Source organism: Brachyhypopomus gauderio, chromosome 2, assembly GCF_052324685.1.
Source record: "Brachyhypopomus gauderio isolate BG-103 chromosome 2, BGAUD_0.2, whole genome shotgun sequence".
Classification (NCBI taxonomy): Eukaryota; Metazoa; Chordata; class Actinopteri; order Gymnotiformes; family Hypopomidae; genus Brachyhypopomus; species Brachyhypopomus gauderio.
In genome coordinates, this window is record NC_135212.1 from 43,985,931 (window position 1) to 44,001,885 (window position 15,955).

General features: G+C 42.1%; 2 protein-coding genes and 1 long non-coding RNA gene across 5 annotated transcripts in view; 2 read left to right on the top strand and 1 right to left on the bottom strand.

Moving 5' to 3' along the window:
- On the top strand, nucleotides 1-5,382 carry LOC143508355 (immunoglobulin lambda-1 light chain-like). 3 transcript variants are annotated; one of them, XM_076996807.1, is made up of 4 exons: nucleotides 1-55; nucleotides 147-468; nucleotides 4,225-4,262; nucleotides 4,853-5,382. In XM_076996807.1, the coding sequence occupies exons 1-4, from the start codon at nucleotides 16-18 to the stop codon at nucleotides 5,173-5,175; spliced, it is 723 nt and encodes a 240-aa protein (XP_076852922.1). In that variant the 5' UTR covers nucleotides 1-15; the 3' UTR covers nucleotides 5,176-5,382. The 3 variants fall into 3 exon arrangements, 1 of the variants encoding a protein (XP_076852922.1); XR_013129330.1 differs by lacking the exon at nucleotides 1-55 and having other exon boundaries at nucleotides 277-291; nucleotides 4,097-4,262; nucleotides 4,853-4,993; XR_013129329.1 differs by lacking the exon at nucleotides 1-55 and having other exon boundaries at nucleotides 322-336; nucleotides 4,097-4,262; nucleotides 4,853-4,993.
- The window catches only part of LOC143508359 (uncharacterized), a 24,070-nt gene continuing 12,953 nt past the window's right edge, over nucleotides 4,839-15,955 (bottom strand). Inside the window, exon 3 of the long non-coding RNA XR_013129333.1 lies at nucleotides 4,839-9,462. This is a non-coding gene — a long non-coding RNA (uncharacterized LOC143508359). The remainder of the gene's footprint in view (nucleotides 9,463-15,955) is intronic.
- LOC143508353 (immunoglobulin lambda-1 light chain-like) overlaps nucleotides 14,100-15,955 on the top strand; it is a 2,718-nt gene continuing 862 nt past the window's right edge. Inside the window, exons 1-3 of the mRNA XM_076996805.1 lie at nucleotides 14,100-14,154; nucleotides 14,246-14,562; nucleotides 15,669-15,723. Of these exons, the coding sequence (XP_076852920.1) occupies nucleotides 14,115-14,154; nucleotides 14,246-14,562; nucleotides 15,669-15,723 (412 nt within the window). The 5' untranslated portion in view covers nucleotides 14,100-14,114. The remainder of the gene's footprint in view (nucleotides 14,155-14,245; nucleotides 14,563-15,668; nucleotides 15,724-15,955) is intronic.

Below are 15,955 nucleotides of genomic sequence, written 5' to 3' on the forward strand. Positions count from 1 at the left end.
ACACACACAGCCAAGATGCTGCCAGCACTCTGCACTCTCTTCACTGCTCTCTCATGTAAGATCTCACCACACTGCAGCTCCTCAACATTTACACACTTCTAATGTAAGGATGAGCTAATGGAATGTGGATGCTGTGTTTACTGCAGGTGTCAGTGGTGTAACCGTGGTAACACAGAAGCCTCCTGTTCTCACGGTGACTAAAGGACAGAAGGCCACTATGGACTGTAATCTGGGTACAGTGACAGACAGTGAAGCACATTGGTATAAGCAGCTACCAGGAGGAGTTCCACAGTATGTGCTGAGCAATTATCACAGCTGGAGCTCTCCTAACTATGGGTCAGGTTTCTCCTCTCCCAAATTCACATCAACACACTCTTCTAAATCAGACTACAATTTGGTCATTGATAATGTGGAGGTTGGAGACTCTGCATCTTATTACTGTAAGACATATGACAGCTCTGTTAATGAATTTGTATCACAGTGATTCACACCATGACAAAAACCTCCTCACTGCTCACATACACTTCTGCTTTCAAACATCTTGAGGAACTGACACACGTAAAGACAAACAAAGCACTTCAGTCAAAAACTAGTTCACATTTACAGGATTTTATTGGCAGTTACATAAAATTGATAGAAGGTTTGATTCACATTTAACTAATTTATTTTACATAATACATCCACCACTTGCTGCTTTAATAATATCAGTGTGACCAGATACATACTAGATCAGTCATATGTTGCAGGTCACATGCAGTGTTACAGGACTTCACACTAATATGACACGTGTGTGATCCACTGTACAGAGTGATGGGTCTGTAATTCATGATGACCTCCATTCACACATTACATCACCATCCCAGAACACCTCCAACACACACACGTTAATCATGTAAAGGAAGTGCTGATGAAGACTATGTCTGAATACACTAGTCTGTTAATCCATTCTAAGTGAATATAGATTTTGTTTTTTTTTTTTTGTTTTTTTTTTAAATAGATGAATATAGATTTTGACTGTATTTTTAATTTTTGATCAGGAATTCTTCTACTTACTGAAATAAATGCACTCAGCATGATCAATTACATTGTCATTCAAAATGTGGAATAAAACGTCCTATCTGCTTATTATAAAATAAAACATGACATATGAAACATTGGAATGACCTGTTTTGATAATTTCTCTTTCCATACGAATTCCAATGATCTGGGTCAGATTTGTTTATCGCTTTGAACATAATTCAATTTGAACACACAAAACACATGTTTACAATGAACGCAGTACATCTAGACAACGATGAGCACAGGACACAGTGCGAACGCACATTAAATAGACAAACCACATAAACCCCATGTGATGACGAGATGAGCCACAGGTGAGACGGATGATCACAGGACATAACCGCACCCACGGAGATCCACAGACGCAGACGATGTAAACACACGCCCAAAGGGAGGGGTCGGGGACCATAACGTGACACAGATGAGTTTATTTTTCAACCCCACCAAGTCAAAAAGTGTTTAGAAATTAGTTTCTTACTTTAACCAGTAAAATCCATAAACTGTGCATATTATTAAAAGAACTCTGAATATGTCCATATTGTGTACAGACAGCACAACTTAAACAAGTTTCTGTTTCACTAATATGATTGATTTGTGTTATATTTCAACTTCTGGATTAATCACACAGCTACCTTTGCAAAACACAATACTGAAATATGAAATAAATGCAATAAATGAAATAAATACACAATAATCTCATGAACACTCATGATTCACCATTCAGTAGAATATTTAGAGGTTATATTAGGCTATGTCTTGTTTATACAGTTACATATTGCATCAAAGTGACCTCCTACAGACCTCCACGGGTCATAATCCCAAACAACTCAAAACACGTTTTAGAAACTCCAATATATTGTAAATTCAGAAATATAATGTTCACCACTGTTTGACTATGAATTTCATTTCATTTTGAGACCTGCTAAAGAACAAAATTTGTGTCAAACATTCTTGATCTGTGAGATACTGAACACATCATTACTTTTAGTGATGATACTGAACACATCATTGCTTTTATTGATGATACTGAACACATTGCTTTTAGTGATGATACTGAACACATCATTACTTTTAGTGATGATACTGAACACATCATTACTTTTAATGATGATACTGAACACATCATTGCTTTTAGTGATAATACTGAACACATCATTACTTTTAGTGATGATACTGAACACATCATTGCTTTTTTTTGTGGCCCACCTCCACCCCCCCATCTTTGGAGGACAACTTTGTGTTTATGTACAGATCAAATGATAACAATTCTGTATAATACAGTGCAATAGTGATAACAATAATTGGAGTTAGGTGGACCATAAGAAGACAGAAAAGAGGGGAGAAAAGAGGGGGAGAGAAAGTAAAAAGGGAAAATACAGAAGGGTAGGGAAAAAATAAAAATAAAAAAGTAAAAAAACCCAGCTCAAATGACCACTGCAATGGTTCACCAACTGCTCCTAAAAGAAGAGCAGAAAGTTAACCTAAGACATACAGCACAAATGACTGTAATGTATGTGTATATGTGAGTGTTTATGTAAGTGCAACATAGGATAAATGTACTGAATGTACTTACTAGCAAGGGTAGAAAGTTGCGACAACATTCCCCCAGAGGCCAGAGCCAGGCAGGGAAAGACTCCCACCGAGGAGCCCCTAGCTAGGGTTAGGGTTAGTTTTCCAAAACCCCAAGGCGCCCCCCCTCTGGAGGGGAGAAGTAACCACAGGGGAGCAGCCGGGAGAGGACCGGGCACAACAGGCCCCCGACTCAGAACCAACTGTCCTCATATATACATTCACCCCCATATATACACCCCTACATACATATGCACAGCCCCTTATATACACCCTCATTATATATACACCTACACACAACCATAAACACATACATACACACACACACACACACACACACCCACACTCACCCTCATATATAGACCCTCACACATATATACACCTACACGCACCTGTACATCCACACAAACATACACTCCCAGACACATTCACCCACACTCATATACACTCTTACGGACATATTTACACCCACAAATGTAAGTACACATTCACCTCAATATATATACACACACACACCCATATATACCCCCCACAACACGTACACATTCACCCACCTATACAAAAAGAGACAAGGACAAAGACACACATTCATCCAAATTAACACACCTTCCGAGGCAGACGCAAATCTAATCCTAATTATTTCTTTTTTAAAACCTTGCTAAATTAAATTTATTTATCATATCTACTCTGTGAAGAGTTAAAAGTCTTCTTAAGGACTGAGACAAGAAAAGAGACTGTGTGTGGAGTGGGGTGGATCTGAAGTTGAGTAGTTGGGGGTGTGGCTGAGGGCGTGGCATGTCTTACAGCCCCTCCCCCAGACTTATGAAAGCTTCTTGCTCTCTCTCATCCTCAACTATCACCCTTGTGATCTCCATGACAACATGCTGCCAAGCCTTTGTGTTCTCCTGCCTGCACTCTCATGTAAGATATCTCTCCCTCGCTCACTTTCAACAGATATATTTGCTTCTGATTCTGTTGAAAATTATGGTATTCTTATTTGTTGTGTTTTTGTTTCAGGGGTCAGTTCGCAGAAAGTAGTCACACAAACCCCTTCAGTACTAACAGACAAAGGACAAACTGTCACCCTGAACTGCAATGTTGCAAAGGATGACTATCAGTATGTCTCCTGGTATAAACAGATCCCACAAGCAGCTCCTCAGTTTATACTGAGGTTCTATCATTCACACAGCTCTCCTGATCTATATGGAGATTTTCCAGCTCAACGTTTCACATCTAAGGCGTCTTCAGACATAAACTACCAGTTAATAATCAGTGATGTGGAAGCAGGAGATTCTGCCATGTATTACTGTGGGACATGGGACCCCTCTGTCAGTCAAGCTGTATCCACAGTGATTCACACCATGACATAAACCTCCTCAATGATCATGTCTGCTCTTCACCAGACACCCGTGTTGTGTACAGAACTGATTCTCTTGAGCAGGACTCGTGAATAACCTCGACCAATCAGAGTTGTGGAATAAATCCAGACTGATGTGGGAGCGTAAGGGAATGTGTTAAAGACACACTTCACCATCACTGTGTTCACTCCTGAAACTGAGGAGGTTCTTGTACGAGGGAGGACGTGAAACGTAGCACTGTGGTATTCGGCCAAGGAACAACACTGAAGATCACTGGTGAGTTTTCCTCCTTTCTCTTGTTTCTGTAATATTCAGTGATTTAAGCTGTTGTTCTGGAGTGCATAAATGTTATTGAACATTTTGGGATAATGGCACATTTTTGTTTATTAATTTAAAGAGCTTTACAGTAGCCATAGACACAGCTGGAATGAACAGATGTATTGACTTTAGATAAACTCTTCACCTACTCCAGCAAACACTGATTTAGTAAAACTGCTAATGTGACTGAATTTTCACAGAAACAGACATTTCAGCAACGTTTGAATTATATTTCAGTCTTCATGATGATTATAGGTAGTAGTGATTATAGGTTGGGTGTTAACCTGAAATTTCTGGAACATTCCTCAAAGATTGTTATACTGTGAGTTAATTTTGAACAGTTAATACAAATTCATCTACTTATGGTTTTATATAACTGGATTCATATGATCTCTGTCTTATTAAGACACAGGTAAATAAAGGCAAAAGCTTATTTATCATGAATACATTCATTCATTTCTATCCTAGATGGTTGCCTGGGTTATTCAGATAAAGTGTGAACTTTCCTCCGTTGACAGTATTTTTTCTCCAAACTTCTCTCTGATCAGACACTGCTCTGCCACCTCCTGTTCTGACCCTCTTCCCTCCGTCCAGTGAAGAGCTGAAGTCTGATAGGGTCACTCTAGTGTGTGGGGTCAGTGACATGGCCACTGGCTTCTCTGATGTGCGCTGGCTCGTGGATGAGAACCCAGTCACCAGTGGAGTCCTCACTGGTTCTGCACAGCAGCAACCCAATAACAAATTCAAACTGAGCAGCTATTTGACCATCCAGAGCTCAGAGTGGAAAAACGACAAGACCATAACATGTGAAGTATCTGCTGGATCTCAACTTGCATCAAGGAAAATTCAGATGTCTAAATGCCTTGTGTGAACCAGATGAGAGTTGTTACATTTTTCAATACTTTTATGAAATGCGACAAAAACTAACAGAAGCAGTAGTTCGATCTGTAGTGAATGATTAGTGTTGACAGTATAAAGAGAAACTTAATCTTCTTCTTAATCATTTTAGCATTTGTGTTTAAGAACAAAATTGAACTTTAATAAAGTGCATAATAAAGCAGTCTTTGAAAATGTTTCATTGTGCTGAAATACAGAGAGTACATGATTCGCCACAGGATTATATTACATTAATGTCCTCTATATTGGATTAAAATCTAAAAAAAATAATGCACATTATAATCTGAACAACTGTAAATGTATCATGCTAGTGTACAAAATGTTCAGATTCTTTTTTTCTAATTCAGCATTTGCACTATGAATGGTAATATTGATCACCAATAGGGGGCAGTGCAGGACCACAGAGAGGAGCGCTCGTGGAGATTTCCCCTACAGATTACACACTCCATTAATCAATGTTAACCTCCTCTCTCTATGTAAATGAAGAGAGTTCTCTGTTTCTGAGTGGGAGAGACAAGCACATTTTATAGTTAGTCTATAGCCTAATATATATATATTAGTACTATATACTGTATATAGCTACATAAAGGTTTAGTGGTTTTACTGCCGAGCTAGAAGGATATGATTGTGAGAAGGGGGAACAGTAATAGTAGTGTGTATGTCTGAATAATTGTAATGTTTCTGAGTTTCAAATAAACTGTTGCAAACAGTGACTGTTCCTGCAGACATGCAGCAACAACCTTGTTCACAGTGGAATAAGTACATGTACGTATACAAATTACATATGCATGTCTGTCAGGTCCTTTCATATGTAACTATATACATGAGGGTTTCCACAGTCTGTTTATTATCATATTCAAGAACCTTTCCCCATATATCTATGAATCTATCTCAGTCCTACAAAGATGAGCAGGAATAGTTATTTCTTTCTAAACAACCTCTTTTGATGACCATGGAACATGTGCATGTGTCCGTCCTAAAGTCTGCAGGCTCAGAGACTCTGCAGCGCATCACCAGTAGATGGAGCGCTTACTCCAATATACCCAGCTGTCCCTGTCGGACCTGATCGTTCAACTATCACACACAGAAATGCTCCGTCAGGCAAATGATTCAACTGTCAACCTGGTGACAGAATGGGAGATGTGTGAGAAGGATTTATAGGATACGATGTATTTTATTGTATACCATATAGTATAATAAATATCTAATCTGTCAGCTTTTAACTCAGAGGCTCTCATTTTATCAGTCAGCTCTTAAAGCATATTTCCAAAATCAATGTACGTTACACCCACACACAGAGGTACAAAAAGCGTTAATGTCCTCAAACACAGCCAGAGCAGTTTTAACCAGTGTTGGGAACGTTACTTTAAAAAAGTAATTAGTTATAGTTACTCACTACTTGTTCAAAAAAGTAACTGAGTTAGTAACTGAATTACTCTATAATAAAAGAAACTCGTTACCAGGGAAAGTAACTATTTGCGTTACAGTTAAAAAAAAAAAGTTATATGCCAATGAATAAGGATTTTTTTTGAAAAAGCAGTTTTCAGTCAGTTAAAATGAGTAGATCAGAAAGGTGTTTAACTTTTGATAAATTAAATGTGCCATATTTTGTCAATTGTGATTTTTACACCCCAATCAGTTGGAGCAGTTGGGGTTAGGTGCCTTGCTCAAGGGCACCTCAGTCATGGCCTGTCTGGGAATCTAACCCACGACCCTCCGGTCACAAGACCAGTTTCCTAACCGCCAGGTCATGACTACCCCCAATATTTATTGCACATCAACAGACCAGTGCAGGATAAAATCCTTTAAAATCCCAAATCTCTGTATAAAAAACACTATATAAAGTGCATTTACATCTATGAAATTCTCTCAACCTGAGACAACTGAACAGAAATAAACTTAACAATAAAACCTCTATTCTTAATTAAATAAATAAAATACCCAGTCTGGTAGACATTCAGGAACTTCAAGTATTTTCTTAAATAATGTTTATATCGCCACCTTGAAAATGCTAATTTTTCTTCGGCTTGCTCCTGACTTGCCATTTCTGCTTCTTCTCCATTTGGTGTATTACTGGGTATGCTTCGGCACGCGTGTAAAAACACTGGCTCTGATTGGCTACCATAACGCTGCCTTAGCCAATCGCTTACTGACTTGTTAAGTTAAACAGGTGTTACACAGAGAACTGTGACCTATCGAGATCTGTTACTCCTCTCTAGTCTGGGCAGCGGTCCGCTCGGATTACTGTTAGTATATCAATATATAGTAACGCACCACTTTTAATGACCAGTAACGTCAACGGCGTTGTAATGACAGAAAAAGTAAATAATTATATTATCCCGTTACTGACAAAATGACGCCGTTACCTAACGCCGTTATTTTTAACGGCGTTATTCGCAACACTGGTTTTAACCAGTCTTATTCAGCTCCTAGCTGTGGTTCCTTCTGGACTCTCAACAAACAAACAAAGGCCATATAAACAACACGCTGAAACGATGCAGTCATGCATCCTGAGACGCATCAACACACACACATTCGCTGACGTGGCTCCAGTTCACAAGAGTTACCACAAGAGGGAAGTGTTGTTCAATGTTTGGTGTTCAAAATACAGTACTAGCAATATAATATCGTAATATTCTTAAAATCAAATAACTTCAGGATGTCTTATGGCTCATTCATTAACCTCTTTGTGCAGTAGCGCAGTAGCGCAATATAATAAGCAACCTTGCTCATTAGCCAGCCAAACTACCGCAGATCAGCACACAACAAAATACACATGATGTAGTGTCGTGGAAATTTTCTGAAAATGGATGAGGACTTGGACGTGGTTAAAATGATTAATTTATTAAAAGATACAAAAACATTAAAAAGGACAAAAGACAGACACAAACATAAGAGTCTCGTCTAGAACAAGAACTCTGAAAGCAAGGGGGCAGTCCCCCTGCTTATATACTACCAGACCCTCCAGAATTTCGCGATGTTGCGATTTGCAACTTCAAAGCAAATTCAAGCAAACCCTGTGAATTCAGGGCGGTGTTGCAACTTCTTCTGTTTTGAAAAACACACGCAACATCAAACATTTTAGCCCGCAACAATCACAAAAAAGGCCCGCGAAATCCTGGTGGGACTGCTCTATAGGTCACCCGGTTAATGCGTTCACCAATGACATAGGGGCCAGCAAAACAGTCGCTCAGGTTACCTCTAGGGCAGAGTCTAGTCGACACCCAGACAATGTCTCCTACCTTGTAGGGAGGTGCCTCACTCCTCCTGCGATCCGCCTTCTGTTTAAAGAGTCTCACAGCGGCCTCTAGCCGCTGTTGGGTGTCTGCCCAGACCGTCTCGCTCCGCTTACACCAGTTTTTTATCACAGGCAGGTTAGATTTGGCTGAGTTTCAAGAATACAGGGGAAGCTGACAACCCAGCACGCTCTCGAAGGGGGTTTTACCAGTGCTGGACTGAACCAGGGAGTTCTGAGCGTACTCAGCCCAGGTGAGGAGTGGGCATCAGGTATCCATGTGTTCACAACAGTAAGCCCTGAGGGATCTTCCAAGCTCCTGGTTGACCCGCTCCACCTGACCGTTAGCTTGCAGGTGATAACCTGAGGTCAGACTCACTGTAATGTTTAATTTCGACATGAACTCCCTCCATACCCGTGAAGTGAACTGCGGGCCCCGATCAGACACTATGTCCTCGGGTAGACCGAACTGCCGGAACACATGTCTAAACAGTCTCCCATACCATGGGAAGGTCGGCAAGAGGAAGGAACTGCACCATCTTGGAGAAGCGGTCCACAACTACGAGGATCTAGTCTAGTTACCTTCTGAGGGAAGCAAGTCGGTTATAAAGTCCAGCCCGATGTGTGTCTAAGGTTGTTTGGGAACAGATATTGGGGAGTAGCTTACCGGCTGCTGGTGTATGTGGTCTCTGTGCAGGATGGCACGAGCTAGAATATTGCAGCGCATGCCCGACCACCAATAGCGAACCACCAGCAGATGTGATGTGAGGGTTAAGCCTGGGTGCCCTGTTCCTAGGGATGAGTGGGTCCAACTGATCAAAGCTGTGCGCTGTTCGGGAGGCACGTACTTACAGTGAAGTGGACAACGCTGATGGGGATTAGCAACGGCGATGGATCAGTCTATGGATCAGTCTCCCAGTCCACAGTGCTCACTAAACACTCTGGCGATAGTACTGGCTCCTCAGTCATCGACTCAGCACTGCCGGGGAATGAGCGAGAGAGAGCGTCGGTGAGGGTGTAAGTCACCTGAAAATGAAAGCAAGAAAAAAAGAGTGACCACCGTGCCTGGCGCGCATTCAGCCATTTAGTGTTCTTCAAGTACTCCAGGTTTTTGTGATCCGTGATGTGTGAAGGGATACTGCGTTCCCTCCAACCAGTGTCTCCACTCCTCAAAGGCAAGACGCATAGACAGCAGTTCCCGGTCTCCAACCCCGCAGTTGCAGGGCTAATGCTGTGCTTCTTGAAACGCTACGAGAGTACCGCACCTACTCCCATGTTGGAAGTGTCTACCTCTACTATGAAAGGTTTACTCAGATCTGGTTGCTACAGCCTTCTCCTTCTAAACCAGTTTAGTAGAGCCCCCACATAGTAGGTCAGTAAGTGGCTTAGCTATTAGGCTAAATGAACGAATGGACTGCCTCTAGAAATTCACAAAGCCCTGAAAGCTCTGGAACTCGCGCTGTGTGTTAGGTTGGGTCCACCCTACCACAGCCTGCACCTTGCTAGGTTGCATGTGTATGGGGCCTGGCCTAATGGTGTAACCTAGGAAGTTCACCTCTCTGAGGTGGAAGTCACACTTCTCGAGCTGGCAATATAAATGTGTAACGCTGGCGGCTGGGTGAAGGACGAGGCACGAGTCCAACGTCTGCAACAAACGGCACTTTTAATTTTACAAATAAAGCGCAGACGGCGCACATAAAACACGATAACATTGAACGTGTACAACTCAAACAACGATGAGCACAGGACACTGCGCAAACGCACATTAAATAGACAAACCACATAAACCCCAAGTGATGACGAGACGAGCCACAGGTGAGACGGATTAACACAAGACGTAACCGCACACCATGGAGATCCACAGACGCAGACGAGTAGATGCAGACAACGTAAACACACGCCCAAAAGGGAGGGGTCGGGGACCGTAATGTGACAAAATGATTGAGCAGGAGTGTGTCCAAGACTGCATGTACATCACGAACAAGTTGGTCTAAGGTTTGTGAATAGATCAAAATGTCCTGGATATAAGTGACAATGCATCTCTTCAGGTATTCCCTCAGGACCTCGTTGATGAACCCCTGGAAAAACAACGAAGCAGAAGCCAAAACCCTGTACTCATAATGCCTGGTGGACGTGCTAAATGCCGTTTTCCACTCATTGCCCTGTCTAATGCGGATGAGATTGAAGGCGTTGCGTAGATCAAGCTTAGTGAAGAAATTCGCTGACCACAACTGCTGCAGTGCCAACGGCACTAGAGACAGAGGGTAGGAATAGCTCAGTAAGAGTGAATTGAGTCCTCTGTGATCTACGCATGGCCTCAGGCCACCGTCCTTCTTTTTAACAAAGAAAACTCTGGACGAGGCAGGCAAGGTGGTTGGAGTGATGTAGCCTTGAGCTAGAGCCCCCCTGACATATTGGCTCAACCCGTTCCTCCTCTTGGCATAGAATCAGAATCAGAAAAAGTTTTATTGCCATTGTCAATGAACAGGGTTCACAGACTAGGAATTTGCTTCAGCATGAAGGTGCAACTAAAAAACAAGTAATATAAATAGAATTAATAAAATGAATAAAAATACAGAGGGCAATGTACAACAACAATACTATATACAGCAGGATGAAGTGGAGGTCCAGGTTTATGGCATCATCTACGGACCTGTTGGCCCTGTAGGCAAACTGCAGGGGGTCCAGAAGGGGGTTGGTGATGGACTTGAGGTGGGATAAAACCAGGCGTTCAAAGGTCTTCATGACTACGGACATGAGGGCCACAGGCCTGTAGTCATTAACTCCTGTGGCGTGTGGTTTCTTGGGGACAGGGACGATGATGGAGGACTTGAAACAGGCTGGGACATGGCATGACTCTAGGGAAGAGTTGAAGATTCCCATGAAGACTGGGGCCAGCTCATCAGCACAGTGTCTCAAGGTGGCAGAGGACACGGAGTCAGGGCCCGAAGCCTTGTGTGGATTTAGCCTCTTAAACAGCCTGTTCACACCCATCTCCTGGACTGAGAGGGTGGCAGGGGCAGGTGGGCAATCCAAAGTGATGGAGTGTATTGTGGTGTGGGGGGTGGAGGATGGGGGGTGTGAATCCATGACTTCAAAATGTGAATAGAAGTCGTTAAGGTCATTAGCCAGTTTGAAATCTTCTGAACAATGAGGTGCTCTGGGCCTATAGTTGGTGATCTCTTTCAGCCCCCTCCATACGGTGGCAGAGTCGTTAGCATAGAACCGCTGCTTCAAACGAGCATTGTACTTGGATTTAGCCTTTAACGCCTCCCTGCTAAATTCATACTTTGCACCTCTGTAGCTGGATCTGTCTCCCTCTCTGAACGCAAACTCTTTCTGCTGGTGAAGTGGATAAACATGACCCCTAGGTGGTGTCGTTCCCTTCTTCAGGACAATGGTGCAGTCCCACAGATGATGCGGCGGGAGCTGGGTAGCCTTGGCGGAGCTAAAAACGTTAAAAAAATTTTCATACTGGCTCGGGATGGCCTGGGGTTGGTTACATTGGGACTCTATATGGAGTTGGATTGGACAGTGAATTTGTGTCTGCCTCGAATGCGTGTGAGGGGCTTAGACCATCTAATAATCTGTCCTGTGGTCCACCTAATGATGGAGTTGTGCAGCTTAAGCCAGTGGAGCCCAAGTGTCGGGGTGACCGAGGTGTGTGAAGATGTAGAAGGATATGTGCTCAACGTGACCCTGAACTGTGAGATGAAAGTAAGCAGTGCGGTATTGAATAATGCCACCACCCACAGGTCTGCCGTCCAGTGCTTGGACACACCTTGGGGTGTCCAAGGCCTTCAGGGGCATGCCCAGTCTCTCTGCCTTGCTCTGCTCCATCAGGTTTCCCGATGCTCCCGAGTTCACTAACGCAAAGACCCCAACAGAGAAGCTCTTAATCGTCAGCAGATGACCCATCAAGGAGTTTCTCACACAAGCTCTGCCATTGCTCCTTGGGGGCTGCCATCTCTCCGATTTGCATGAGCTCGGCCAGGGTTGAATCCTTAGTGAGCGTGGGCGAGGGCTGTGGAGAAGGAAGCCAAGCTCGACTGCCTCTCTCATGCATCAGTCTTCATTCACTCACCCAGCACTTGCAGTCCAGTGCTGCACATTGATGAGCCTTCACCTCTCATCTCATGTGAGCCTGCTTCATACAAGTCACCACACCACTGGACTCTGGACACTGGACTGCCTCCTGCTGCATCGACTGGAGATGTCATTAGGTGGTGGAGTATAGGGTACGGGGCCCAATGCTATGGGCTATCCAGTCTCTGTACAACCAGTAGTAGCTTGTAGGAGTAGGAGCTTGGTTCGCATGGCCGGCAGTAAGTCAGACTGGTTCCCGGTGGGAGCTGCACTCCACCAGGGCTGCCCTTTGTCACCGATTCTGTTCATAACTTTTATGGACAGAATTTCTGAGACGTAGCCAAGTGGCGGAGGGGGTTTCGGTTTGGTGGCCTCAGGATTCCGCGTCTCCTTTTTGCGGTTGATATGGTCCTGCTATTTGACCATCCAGAGCTCAAAGTGGAAAAATTACAAAACAATAACATGTGAAGTATCTGCTGGATCTCAGCTTGCATCAAGGAAAATTCAGATGTCTAAATGCCTTGTGTGAACAAGATGAGAATTGTTAAATTTTTTCAAGTTTTATGAAATGAGACAAAAACTACGAGAAGCAGTAATTTTATCTGTAGTGAATGATTGACAGTATAAAGAGAAACTTAATCTTCTTCTTAATGATTTTAGCATTTGTGTTTAAGAACAAAATTAAACTTTAATAAAGTGCATAACAAAGCAGAGTTTCTGAAAATGATTAATTGTGCTGGAATACAGACAATACATGATTCACCACAACATGAAAAAAGACAAAAATGAAAAAAAAGATAACACTGTAAATAAACACAGAATAAATGTCCTAAAGTCCTTATGATGAGTGTTACAACTGCAACTTCATTACTGATGACCAACTTATATTTTTGCTACAAGTGTTAATACCAGTAAAATGCCATTAAATATAAAGTACCAGTCAAAAGCTTGGACACACCTGCTTTTTTATTTTCAACATTTTACAAAGCATGTAGTGTGAGACCATTAAAATAAGACATATGTGATAATGCTGTTGGATAAATATTGAGTCATAGATTTTATATTCTTCAAAGTAACTCTACAATACTTAGACAACAGCTTTGCACACTCTTGGTGTTCTCTCAAACAGCTCCATGAGGTCGACATGTATGATGCTTATCCACTATGTGGAAGTGGAAAACCACACTGAGAGGAGCACTTGTGGAGATTTCCCCAAGAGATTTTATGCTCCCCTAATCAGTGTGAACCTCCTCTTTCATGCCGGAAACACCTGCAGAATACTGGTACGTTTAGCTGTATGTAAATGAAGAAGCTTTTCTGTAAATATGGTAGTGTACTGAAAATAGATGAAAAGATGAGTCATTAATATATGGCAAATCACTATACAATATGTTGTTATAATGCAAGAAAATCATTAATATATCATTAATAAAACACCAGCGCAGGACCTCACATAAGGTGTGTGTTGTTGAGAGGCCCCTCCCTCTGCCCCTCCTACCTCTCTTATAGCCCCGCCCCACAGTGTCTCCTTCATCTGCTCCTCCAGCCTCTGGTCTCTTCACTCAGCACAGAGTTCAACACACACGGCCAAGATGCTGCCAGCACTCTGCACTCTCTTCACTGCTCTCTCATGTAAGATCTCACCACACTGCAGCTCCTCAACATTTACACACTTCTAATGTAAGGATGAGCTAATGGAACGTGGATGCTGTGTTTACTGCAGGTGTCAGTGGTGTAACCGTGGTAACACAGAAGCCTCCTGTTCTCACGGTGACTAAAGGACAGAAGGCCACTATGGACTGTAATCTGGGTACAGTGACAAACGTTGTATATTGGTATAAGCAGCTACCAGGAGGAGTTCCACAGTATGTGCTGAGCAATTATCACAGCTGGAGCTCTCCTAACTATGGGTCAGGTTTCTCCTCTCCCAAATTCACATCAACACACTCTTCTAAATCAGACTACAATTTGGTCATTGATAATGTGGAGGTTGGAGACTCTGCATTTTATTACTGTAAGACATATGACAGCTCTGAATTTGTATCACAGTGATTCACACCATGACAAAAACCTCCTCACTGCTCACATACACTTCTGCTTTCAAACACCATGAGGAACTGACACATATAAAGACAAACAAAGCATTTCAGGCAATAATTCACATTTACAGGATTTTATTGGCAGGTACATAGAATTGATAGAAGGTTTGACTCACATTTAACGCATTTATTTTACATAATAATACATCCACCACTTGCTGGTTTAATAATGTCAGTGTGATCAGATACATACTAGATATGTCATATTGTCCCATGGCAGGTCACATGCAGTGTTACAGGACTTCACACTAATATGACACGTGTGATCCACTGAACAGAGTGATGGGTCTGGAATTCATGATGACCTCCATTCACACATTACATCACCATCCCAGAACATCTCCAACACACACACATTAATCATGTAAAGGAAATGCTGTTGAAAACTACGTCTGAATAGTGAATATAGATTTGTACTTTTTAAATATATGATCAGGAATTTTACTAACTACAAAAAATACAATCAGCAGCATTAATTACTTTGTCACTGAAAATGTGCAGTGACTTGTCTATTAATAGTTTTGATGATTTACAACCAAAAAAATGACATGATACACTGGAATTGCTTCTTTTTAGTCTAATTCATAATATCTGTTTGAGATTTCTTCACCACTTAGCAAATTTGAGGAATTCTGGGTATTATTTTATCATGCCTTTTTTCTCAGTGATATATACAGCTGTCTCATAACAATTTGCATTGGCGAGACACACAGTAACTGCAACATACATATTTCTCTAAAATAAAATTGTTCTTATATATTTGGGTAAAACAGAGTTGTGGAATAAATCCAGACTGATGTGGGAGCGTAAGGTAATCTGATAAAGACACACTTCACCAGGGCCGAAGTGGGACACTTTTTCAGCCCGGGAGTTTCATGTCCAAATGCGGCCCAAAATTATTTTTCCCTCCCAATCGGCCCAAACTAGAGACTGACATGAGCCGGCCCATCGGGAATCCTCCCGAATCTCCCGATTAGCCACTCCGGCTCTGCACTTCACCATCACTGTGTTCACTCTTGAATCTGAGGAGGTTCTTGTACGAGGGAGGACGTGAAACGTAGCACTGTGGTATTCGGCCAAGGAACAACACTGAAGATCACTGGTGAGTCTTCCTCCTTTCTCTTGTTTCTGTAGTAGTCAGTGGTTTAAACTTTTGTTCTTGAGTGCAGAAATGTTATTGTAAAGTTTAGGAAAATAGGGCATTTTTGTTTATTAATTTAAAGAGCTTTCCAGTAGCCATAGAAACAGCTGGTATGGACAGATGTATTGTCTTTAGGTAATAAACTCTTCAACTGCTCCAGCAAACATTGATTTAGTAAAACTGTTAATGCGAT